At 50.7% G+C, this 12,312-nt stretch overlaps 1 protein-coding gene across 1 annotated transcript in view; it reads left to right on the forward strand.

Annotated features, from left to right (window-relative positions):
- Positions 1-1,439: 1,439 nt before the first annotated feature.
- Positions 1,440-12,312, forward strand: part of LOC140111471 (ATP-dependent DNA helicase DDX11-like) — a gene marked incomplete at its 3' end in the record, with an annotated part of 41,194 nt that continues 30,321 nt past the window's right edge. Inside the window, exons 1-7 of the mRNA XM_072132384.1 lie at positions 1,440-1,617; positions 4,272-4,484; positions 6,922-7,008; positions 8,352-8,500; positions 9,685-9,727; positions 11,045-11,152; positions 12,153-12,240. Coding sequence (XP_071988485.1) covers positions 1,480-1,617; positions 4,272-4,484; positions 6,922-7,008; positions 8,352-8,500; positions 9,685-9,727; positions 11,045-11,152; positions 12,153-12,240 — 826 coding nt within the window. The remainder of the gene's footprint in view (positions 1,618-4,271; positions 4,485-6,921; positions 7,009-8,351; positions 8,501-9,684; positions 9,728-11,044; positions 11,153-12,152; positions 12,241-12,312) is intronic.

Below are 12,312 nucleotides of genomic sequence, written 5' to 3' on the forward strand. Positions count from 1 at the left end.
ACCCCCAGAGCCAGACATAACTACAGACCCCCAGACCAGACATAACTACAGACCCCCAGACCAGACCCAGACATAACTACAGACCCCCAGACCAGAGCCAGACATAACTACAGACCCCAGACCAGACATAACTACAGACCCCAGACCAGAGCCAGACATAACTACAGACCCCCAGACCAGAGCCAGACATAACTACAGACCCCCAGACCAGACCCAGACATAACTACAGACCCCCAGACCAGAGCCAGACATAACTACAGACCCCCAGACCAGAGCCAGACATAACTACAGACCCCCAGACCAGAGCCAGACATAACTACAGACCCCCAGACCAGAGCCAGACATAACTACAGACCCCCAGACCAGACCCAGATATAACTACAGACCCCCAGACCAGAGCCAGACATAACTACAGACCCCAGACCAGAGCCAGACATAACTACAGACCCCCAGACCAGAGCCAGACATAACTACAGACCCCCAGACCAGAGCCAGACATAACTACGGACCCCCAGACCAGAGCCAGACATAACTACAGACCCCCAGACCAGAGCCAGACATAACTACAGACCCCCAGACCAGAGCCAGACATAACTACAGACCCCCGGACCAGACCCCGACATAACTACAGACCCCCAGACCAGAGCCAGACATAACTACAGACCCCCAGACCAGAGCCAGACATAACTACAGACCCCAGACCAGAGCCAGACATAACTACAGACCCCCAGACCAGAGCCAGACATAACTACAGACCCCCAGACCAGAGCCAGACATAACTACAGACCCCCAGACCAGAGCCAGACATAACTACAGACCCCCAGACCAGAGCCAGACCCCCAGACCAGAGCCAGACATAACTACAGACCCCCAGACCAGAGCCAGACATAACTACAGACCCCAGACCAGAGCCAGACATAACTACAGACCCCAGACCAGAGCCAGACATAACTACAGACCCCCAGACCAGAGCCAGACCCCCAGACCAGAGCCAGACATAACTACAGACCCCCAGACCAGAGCCAGACATAACTACAGACCCCAGACCAGAGCCAGACATAACTACAGACCCCCAGACCAGAGCCAGACATAACTACAGACCCCAGACCAGAGCCAGACATAACTACAGACCCCCAGACCAGAGCCAGACATAACTACAGACCCCCAGACCTTCTAAATGCCGACCAGCTCCCTTAATTAATTCAGACTCTGCTTCAGGCCCCCTAAACAACTGCAGACCCCAAATAGACGCCTCCTCTACATGTTCTAACAATTCCAGCTACAATTCAGGACAGGAAGACGCTTAAAGGGGGTTTCCAGTAATCTTGATCATCCCCAAGGGCAATGGTGGGGAATAATAGAAAGCCTACCCCTCTCCAGCTCCCCCTAGTGGCGGCTTCTGGCACCAAACATTTCTCTTTCCCCTTTTTGCAGGTGATTTGAAGTAACAGAGGAGTCGGGAGAACCTGACAGCGGAGAATGGACGGGAGCAGCCAAACTCCTGGAACGTTCCCCTTCCCCTTCCAGCCCTACCCCATCCAGGAGCAGTTCATGGCCGAGCTCTACCGGGTGCTGGAGGAGGGCAGAGTGGGGATATTCGAGAGTCCTACAGGAACGGTGAGGATATTCATAATGTCCAATATAAACTGCGGGGACCCCATCAGGACAGGAGGGGTCACAGGGCCCCCCTGCTATGCTCTATATATTATCTCCAAAATGGGGGTGCACCACACAGACCTCTTCTCTGCTGATCCTTGGGCTGTGAAGTGTTTGGACCCTCAGCATCCAGATCCCGATTCTGTCTCCCTGATTGTATACAGAGCACAGCAGTGTGAGGACACTCCCCCCCCCCCCCCAGTACAATGCTGGAATATAAATTTATTTATCACAGTCCTGCTGCTACTTATAACATACACTAAGGTATGATTACACACCTCTCCAGGGACAATACATAACACTGGCTGCACAGAGCACAGCAGTGTGAGGTCTGATTACACATCTCTCCAGGGACAATACATAACACTGGCTGCACAGAGCACAGCAGTGTGAGGTCTGATTACACATCTCTCCAGGGACAATGCATAACACTGGCTGCAGAGAGCACAGAGCACAGCAGTGTGAGGTCTGATTACACATCTCTCCAGGAACAATACATAACACTGGCTGCACAGAGCACAGCAGTGTGAGGTCTGATTACACATCTCTCCAGGGACAATACATAACACTGGCTGCACAGAGCACAGAGCACAGCAGTGTGAGGTCTGATTACACATCTCTCCAGGGACAATACATAACACTGGCTGCAGAGAGCACAGAGCACAGCAGTGTGAGGTCTGATTACACATCTCTCCAGGGACAATACATAGCACTGGCTGCAGAGAGCACAGAGCACAGCAGTGTGAGGTCTGATTACACATCTCTCCAGGGACAATACATAACACTGGCTGCAGAGAGCACAGAGCACAGCAGTGTGAGGTGTGATTACACATCTCTCCAGGGACAATACATAACACTGGCTGCAGAGAGCACAGAGCACAGCAGTGTGAGGTCTGATTACACATCTCTCCAGGGACAGTACATAACACTGGCTGCAGAGAGCACAGAGCACAGCAGTGTGAGGTCTGATTACACATCTCTCCAGGGACACAACATAACACTGGCTGCACAGAGCACAGAGCACAGCAGTGTGAGGTCTGATTACACATCTCTCCAGGGACAATACATAACACTGGCTGCAGAGAGCACAGAGCACAGCAGTGTGAGGTCTGATTACACATCTCTCCAGGGACAATACATAACACTGGCTGCAGAGAGCACAGAGCACAGCAGTGTGAGGTCTGGTTACACATCTCTCCAGGGACATTACATAACACTGGCTGCAGAGAGCACAGAGCACAGCAGTGTGAGGTCTGATTACACATCTCTCCAGGAACAATACATAACACTGGCTGCACAGAGCACAGCAGTGTGAGGTCTGATTACACATCTCTCCAGGGACAATACATAACACTGGCTGCACAGAGCACAGAGCACAGCAGTGTGAGGTCTGATTACACATCTCTCCAGGGACAGTACATAACACTGGCTGCAGAGTGACAGAGCACAGCAGTGTGAGGTCTGATTACACATCTCTCCAGGGACATTACATAACACTGGCTGCAGAGAGCACAGAGCACAGCAGTGTGAGGTCTGATTACACATCTCTCCAGGAACAATACATAACACTGGCTGCACAGAGCACAGCAGTGTGAGGTCTGATTACACATCTCTCCAGGGACAATACATAACACTGGCTGCACAGAGCACAGAGCACAGCAGTGTGAGGTCTGATTACACATCTCTCCAGGGACAGTACATAGCACTGGCTGCAGAGTGCACAGAGCACAGCAGTGTGAGGTCTGATTACACATCTCTCCAGGGACAATACATAACACTGGCTGCAGAGAGCACAGAGCACAGCAGTGTGAGGTCTGATTACACATCTCTCCAGGGACAATACATAGCACTGGCTGCAGAGAGCACAGAGCACAGCAGTGTGAGGTCTGATTACACATCTCTCCAGGGACAATACATAACACTGGCTGCAGAGAGCACAGAGCACAGCAGTGTGAGGTCTGATTACACATCTCTCCAGGGACAGTACATAACACTGGCTGCAGAGAGCACAGAGCACAGCAGTGTGAGGTCTGATTACACATCTCTCCAGGGACACAACATAACAATGGCTGCAGAGAGCACAGAGCACAGCAGTGTGAGGTCTGATTACACATCTCTCCAGGGACAATACATAACACTGGCTGCAGAGAGCACAGAGCACAGCAGTGTGAGGTCTGATTACACATCTCTCCAGGGACAGTACATAACACTGGCTGCAGAGAGCACAGAGCACAGCAGTGTGAGGTCTGGTTACACATCTCTCCAGGGACATTACATAACACTGGCTGCAGAGAGCACAGAGCACAGCAGTGTGAGGTATGATCACACATCTCTCCATGGACAATACATAACTCTGGCTGCAGAGAGCACAGAGCACAGCAGTGTGAGGTCTGATTACACATCTCTCCAGGGACAATACATAACACTGGCTGCAGAGAGCTCAGAGCACAGCAGTGTGAGGTCTGATTACACATCTCTCCAGGGACAATACATAACACTGGCTGCAGTCGTCATGATCCAGGCTCCCCCTTTGTTTTCCATACTGTTGTTCTCTCCTCTAGGACACGGCTCTCTGCTTTGCTTTCTAACCTCTGATCTCTTCCTGGTCCTTGCAGGGTAAGTCCCTGAGTCTGATTTGTGGGTCTCTGTCCTGGTTGAGGGACTTTGAAGAAAAGAAGCGCCAGGAGGCGGCGCAGGCGCTGGCTGCAGAGGTGACGGAAAAGGATGAAGGTAATAAGACAGAGGGATCCAGCGCTGGAGATGAGCCCGACTGGGTGACCCAATTCCTGCAAAAGAAAGAAGAGCTGGACGTGAAGAACAGGCTGAAGGTGCGGGGTTATTAAGGGGTTAATATAATCAGCGGTAGTGGGGACACGCGGACATCAATTCTTGGAAGCCATAGGTGCAGCGGCAGAGGGTCAGTATACATATACTCTGCCCACAGGTCGCAATAACGCCTGAACAAGCGTCATGACGCATTAACACCCGTGCAGTGCAGACAAATCTGCATGTGATATGTCCTCCTTTATAATGGCAAGTGTTCAGACTGTGTTCACAAGCAGATAAGATGTGATGAGACGGGTCCATCAAATGACTAAACCCATCAGGTCAGAACTTGTGCCACATTTTCAGTTGTATAATATCTGGGCTGCAGTACTGATGCCTGCCTGTAGATGGTGCCATACCCATAGGGACAAGGCTGCTCTCTGCGTGTCATGTGTCTATCGCATGTGTTTTCGCTCGCGCTGTGACGTCCATTAATAATAGCGTTTGTATAGTCTCAGCGCTGATCCCCTCCCCGCTCCTGCCACGAAATGAGATCCTAAACCTCTTTATTACAATTCCCCCCCGCTCCTCACACCTCCCCTCCTATACCGCCAGAGGGGGGTCTCTGTCATAATAATACGTTCCGAGCCCCTGATCCTGTGATGTTAAATAATGCAGAGCGCTGCCAAACTTCTACTCTCCCCAATCTATTTTTAATACCCCCGCGCTCTTACTCGTGTTCATTAGAGGAGATTTCATTCCCTTCAGCAAAGGAAGAGCTTTTAGTAATGGCTTCATACGTCTCTGCCTCAAATCTGCAAAAATCTGAAAACCGCCATTACTTAACTGTTCTTAAAGGGATATCTTGTAAAGGGATGGGGCTGTGATAGGGTCTGACCTCTGGACCCCACAGTAATCCTGGGAACTAATGGCCTGTATTGCAGGTATAGGACTGCACAGGACTGACCCCACGACCCCGGCAGGTATAGGACTGCACAGGGCTGACCCCACGACCCCGGCAGGTATAGGACTGCACAGGGTCTACCCCATGACCCCGGTTGGTATAGGACTGCACAGGGTCTACCCCATTACCCCGGCAGGTATAGGACTGCACAGGGTCTACCCCATTACCCCGGCAGGTACAGGACTGCACAGGGCTGACCCCACGACCCCGGCAGGTATAGGACTGCACAGGGCTGACCCCACGACCCCGGCAGGTATAGGACTGCACAGGGCTGACCCCACGACCCTGGCAGGTATAGGACTGCACAGGGCTGACCCCACGACCCCGGCAGGTATAGGACTGCACAGGGCTGACCCCACGACCCCGGCAGGTATAGGACTGCACAGGGTCTACCCCATGACCCCGGCAGGTATAGGACTGCACAGGGTCTACCCCATGACCCCGGCAGGTATAGGACTGCACAGGGCTGACCCCACGACCCCGGCAGGTATAGGACTGCACAGGGCTGACCCCACGACCCCGGCAGGTATAGGACTGCACAGGGCTGACCCCACGACCCCGGCAGGTATAGGACTGCACAGGGCTGACCCCACGACCCCGGCAGGTATAGGACTGCACAGGGCTGACCCCGGCAGGTATAGGAATGCACAGGGCTGACCCCACGACCCCGGCAGGTAAAGGACTGCACAGGGCTGACCCCACGACCCCGGCAGGTATAGGACTGCACAGGGTCTACCCCACGACCCTGGCAGGTAAAGGACTGCACAGGGCTGACCCCACGACCCCAGCAGGTATTGGACTGCACAGGGTCTACCCCACGACCCCGGCAGGTATAGGACTGCACAGGGTCTACCCCATGACCCCAGCAGGTATAGGACTGCACAGGGTCTACCCCATGACCCCGGCAGGTATAGGACTGCACAGGGTCTACCCCATGACCCCGGCAGGTATAGGACTGCACAGGGCTGACCCCACGACCCCGGCAAGTATAGGACTGCACAGGGCTGACCCCACGACCCCGGCAGGTATAGGACTGCACAGGGCTGACCCCGGCAGGTATAGGACTGCACAGGGCTGACCCCACGACCCCGGCAGGTATAGGACTGCACAGGGCTGACCCCACGACCCCGGCAGGTATAGGACTGCACAGGGCTGACCCCACGACCCTGGCAGGTATAGGACTGCACAGGGCTGACCCCACGACCCCGTGCAACTCAATTCAAGGTTATAGGAGCAGCTGCCCCTTACCCATATGTTATACTGATGATCAGAAGGGATCTGACACCCAGACACTACACAGACTTTTCGTTGAGACGTCCGAAGTGGAGAAAGTGTGAAGATCCTTTTCATATCTCTGCTTGCTGCTAGTAAAAGAAACTTGTCTCGGTGTCCCTTGTAGCACATTTATAGGAATAGTGGAAAAAACCCAACGAAACAAGGGGGAAGGGAGCTGGCACACGGCCCCCCACCCCATGTTACCTGTAGTTAGTGATTCCCTCTACAACATCTCCATCCTTTCTCTGTGTTTCCTACAGGAGGAGCAGCTGCGGAGGAAGAAGAGGGAAGAGAAGTTGGAGCAGATGCGGCATAATGTTCAGCTGAAGTTTGCTTCCAAGAGGAAGGTGAGACATAGGAGGGTGGATATGGAAGAATACCTGTATACTATACCCTATACAGATATGGAAGAATACCTGTATACTATACCTTATACAGAGAAGGTTTGATGCAATTGAATGGTTAGTGAGCGGTGTACGCACTCCTATACCTCTGCTTGCTGTGCTCAGTTCATCCATCCCTTGTGTAACATACCAGTACACAGCAGACTATCAACATTACACACAATATCAAACCTGCAAGTGCAGCTGTGGTCCCTTGGGTGACACGGTCTATAGGACGGTAAGTGGGCACACATGCGGTTGCCACCCCATACAACTTCATAGAGGGCACTGGCAACGAATCCCAGGCCGGTCATAACTCACCTACTACCGGAGGTAATGCTCTGTGTTGTAAGTGATCACATCTTGTAGGGTTCATGTGATGGCGAGACGGAGCGCCCAAACTGAACTGGCAATGTGCCGATACAGCAATCACAGAAGTTACTTATTGATAACTTATCGCTCTGGCACAACATTCAATGGTATCGCCATCCTCAGATTATCATTGTAGCTTCCCTCACGGGGGCTCCAGACAGGATTGCAGAAGCTCCAATAGATGATGATAATCCGACCTCCTGTCTAGTGAGCAGGGCAATGGCCCAAGTGCCCACAGAGAGGGCTAATATATCCGTGCTATACATTAGCCAACACTGCCCTAGTATCTCAAGTGCTAAGAGCGAAGCGTTTCTAACCACGCTCAATTCTCACCTCTACCATTAGGGGGCAGTGTAATGCCAGTCGTCAGCACAAGGTAAGGCAATAGGATTGGAATAAATCCCTGCATATCACAGGACTCCCGGCCTGCTGTCACTCATAGCACGAGCCTCCGTGAGCCGCCACGCAGCCCGTATATATAACACTGCCTGGTGATGAAAGGGTGCGGATATTCCAGGTGTTATGGCTGATAATATAACGGGATGATTAGCGCTACATCCGCCAGTAATTATACCGTTATATAACTCCGCCGCCCACACACACATCTGATCAATTTCCTTGTTTACCGGAGACATTTGTTCTTCAGTTATTGCACTTATTGTTATTGTCAATTTCTGTTTTTATTATGTTGTGTAATTTGACTATAATGACTGCAACGTAAAGAGTAATGGACCCGTAAGAGCCGTAACATTGATTACGTGGTGACAACGGCGCCTCCCGGTGGTGGGGAAAGGAGCGAGCAGCTCCAGATTGTAGGTGCTTGTCATGTCGTGGCTGATGGGTGAGATCTGCTCACACTGTAATGTCTCCCCTCTATGGATTCTCCTGCGGGATTGTTCATAGGATCTTTGTACATTTCCATCTCTCGTCTCTAGAGGGAAGAAGATGATGAGACGATTCGTCTTCTAAGACTCAGTCAGCAGATATTGTCCCCCGGAGGAGAGGGCCCGGCCCTGGAAGAAGGAGAGGAGGAGCTGGTCCTCGCCGAATATGAGAGTGACGAGGAAACAAAGAAGAGCGCAGGGTACAACACTTGTAACATGTATTACATATCACTTACTACTATACTCACCTCTCACCCCCTCAGGTCCGGATGAAATGTCCTTTCTAGAATTCCTTCTTTTGTGTGAAATCTCACCTGTTTACATATACAAAACATTCCCAAAAAGTCGGGTAAATATGACTCTTCTCACCCCAATGTGATGAGTCAAGTTTAGAGGCTGCAGAAGCCCATATCTTCTGTTCCGCAGCACCAAGGAATGAGCTGCTGGTGTCATATTAAAGATAAGTATGTCGTCTTTGAGATCTAATTTTAGTTATCTACAGAATCGGACACACAGGCAGGAACAGGATCTTTATCTGCAGCTTGCCTTTCCAACTATAGATTTACCTGCCTGTAACTCTGGTTCTGTAGCTCAGAAATCCACAAGCCTGATGGGATCGGATAGATGAGTTGCTGATCTTTAATATAACACCAGTAGAGTGTTTCTAGGTGCTGTACAAGGGCATCTGAAGTCACTTTTCCCCTGCAGCCTCCAAACTTGACTCTTCTCTGCTGATTTTTTTTTTTTTATATCGGCAAATGGATGAGATTTCACACAACGGATGGAATTCTAGAAAGGACATTTCATACTAATAGTTTAGTGGTTCCCTTTAAAGCGGTGCCCCATGATGGAAAGTTATCACTTCGCTTGTTTATCACCAATCCCATGGATATGTTTTATCCTTGGGGCATCCAGGACACGGGGGGGGGGGTAGGTAACACTTTGAGGACAATGCATTGTGTAGTGTTATAGAGCGCAGTGTGTACATCTGTCACCAGGCCGGTTACTGAGCGCTGGGCACAGGTGATAATGCAGAAGGTTTACATTGATATGTAGCCGGCGAGGTACATGATGTGCTCTGACGGACGCGTCACTTTATGTGACAGATCTTGTATGTCCGTGCAGCGGTTTTGATCTGGAGGTGCACGTCAGACGTCCGCCGCTCGGATGTGGGGTGACACGGCCTCATCGCGCTGTATAAATAAGCCTGGCATTTGCTTTTGCGCAAGCAAACAAGCACACATTCACCTTTCACGCGGGAGACGTCTCTGCGGGTGACATGCCTGCAGCGCCGGGGACGCAGATACAAACTGACACGACCATTTCCTGTCATTATGTGTGTTTCATCTGTTTTTACTTTTCTTCCCCCCTGTTCTGCTGCCAGACTGGATGAGGAGGATGACTTTGAAGAAGAACATGTGACGAAGGTAAGAGACGCATCAAATCAGTCTTTACCCTCCTCTCCTCAGCGTCAGATCATCTCCTTGTCCTGAACGTATTACACGACCCTTCGCTGCTGCGTCACAAATCTCTTATCGTAGTCATAGGCTCCGTGTCCAGCCACGCTTCACAAGTTACTACAAGTTGCTATATGGTCATAGATTGCAAAGAACACACGGCCAAGAAAAAATAATGACCATCCTGATAAACCAGGGACATTACTCAGAGATCCAGGCACTGGGACTGTGGGATCTTCTAATATTTGTTATCCATGGCCTCCATCCTTCTAAAATCAGCTTTTAAAATTATGCTACTGAGCCGGAAGGACTCCTGGGGGTGTAACCAGAGCCTCTCTGTGTTGCGGATTCACAGGATGTTACACTGTCTCCCTCTCCCCCCTCTCAGCACTTCCCCCTCACCCTGTGTGTTGCTGCCATAAGATTACAATAGGCAGAGCAAGGGGTGAAATGCTGAGGGAGCAGGAGGATAGTCAAGCTACAGCATGAAGGGGCTTTGGTAACACTCCCCAGAGCACTTCAGGCTCATTAGCATAATTGAAAAAGTTGATTTGAGAAGGAAGCAGGCCATGCATAACAAATAACACAAGATTACCACAGTCAAGTGTCCCTGATTTATCATCATGGATTTAGATTTCCTTTACGTTTATGTCACGTGATGATTGAGTAGTCACCACCAGGGGGAGCTCAGTGTAATACTGATTATACATTAGTATAATTAGAAATTTGTTACTTACTGAGACGTAACGCTTATTGAAAGTTCTGCAATACATTGTATGATCCCCATAATAGAAAATCCACTACATCCCCTATAGACATAGTGCTGCTTCCCGTAGAGACGTTGTGCAAGACTCCCAGTGATTACAGGTAGATGGGAGGTACAGACTATAGATATAGGGGCAGATTTACTTACCTGGTCCATTCGCGATCTAGCGGCGCGTTCTCTGCGGTGGATTCGGGTCCGGCCGGGATTCACTAAGGTAGTTCCTCCGACGTCCACCAGATGTCGTTGCTGCGCTGAATTTTCCCCGAGGCCCGCCGGAATGCCCTGATATTCACTGGCCTATACCTGGTTTCGCAACACAATTTTTTTTTCCAAATCCGTCGGGTTTTCGTTCATCCACTCTCCGTCGCGTGCATGCCGGCGCCGATGCGAGACAATCCGATTGCCGTCGCCAAAAACCCGGGGCAATATTTGGGTAACACGTCGGGAAAACGCGAATCGGGCCCTTAATAAATGACCCCCATAGTGTCACCCACATCCTCCCTCTTATGTCTCCCGCACAGATTTATTACTGCAGCCGCACTCACTCCCAGTTATCCCAGTTTGTCCATGAACTACAGAAGAGCCCATTTGGGAAAGAGACCCGACTGGTGTCCCTAGGCTCCCGGCAGGTAAGTCACACATGCACATTGTAGCCCTGTGGGTATACTAAGGTATAATCCAGAGCTGTCTGCAACGCCACATGTGCAACCCCTCTAAAGGAGACCTACCTGGTAAGGTGGATCCATTGCTAGGTTGTTCCTTTTGTAAACCGTTTTACTTTAATCCTTGGCTTTTGCCAAAACCGATATAAACTTTGTCTTGCAAATAAGCAAATAATTTTCGCAACTCCCTGCCCTGATAATTTGCTAGATATTATATCGGCTTTTGCAACATCCAAGGATTAAAGTAAAAGCGTTTAGGGTTCAGGACAAAAGGAAGAACCCTCTCGGTGGTAAGTGTCCTCTAAGCTCAGTGTAGCGGCACACGATTCCCTTATAGAGGATAGAGGTTTGCATCTCCTTGCTAATATCCAGGGCCCCGGTGTCTGGCCTCAGCACTTATGAGATTGCAGAACCTGCGATGCTTCCCCATCATAAACCGCTCTCAATCGCCTCTTATGTTAATGCCTCGTCATATACGGCGTCCAGCGAGGCGTTTCACTGCCGCCCAGGACAGCGGCTCTTCCCAAGTCTTTGACTAAAGTTGTAAAGTGCTGACACCATCTCCGAAAGGAGAGTGATAAATATTCCCGGGGAGGCTTTCACTCACCCGTGCAGCCGCCTGGCACATTTTAACATAATGTTCCCCATTTCGGTGGAGAAACGACTTGGTCCTCGTACAGAAGTCTCATTTGGTATTGCTGCTGTGTCACCAGTGAATATCACCTCCCCTGTAATATATGCATGGGTGCATACAATGCTAATAATAGCCCGAATATTATACAGAATGATCCCAGCCGCAAAATCCAAGAGCACATGAAGGAGAAGGAGATGGATAACACCAGCCGCCTGCTACTACTGGACTTGTCATGTCTCCTTCTCTGATCCTAGAAATGGCTCCCATTATCTCTGGGGTCCAGATACAGGGACAGATCCGCAGTTCACCCTCGTGTCTTGTGTTACTCCACAGAATTTGTGTGTGAATGAAGAAGTGCGGCGCCTCGGATCTGTGCAGCTCATCAATGACCGCTGTATGGAGATGCAGAAGAACAAGCACGGTGAGAGGTTAAAGGGCTTGTCCACTGGAGAGGGGACGGTCACTGCTGGGGTGTGAATGAGAGCTGAATAAA

Source organism: Engystomops pustulosus, unplaced genomic scaffold (genome assembly GCF_040894005.1).
Source record: "Engystomops pustulosus unplaced genomic scaffold, aEngPut4.maternal MAT_SCAFFOLD_468, whole genome shotgun sequence".
NCBI classification, from domain to species: Eukaryota; Metazoa; Chordata; class Amphibia; order Anura; family Leptodactylidae; genus Engystomops; species Engystomops pustulosus.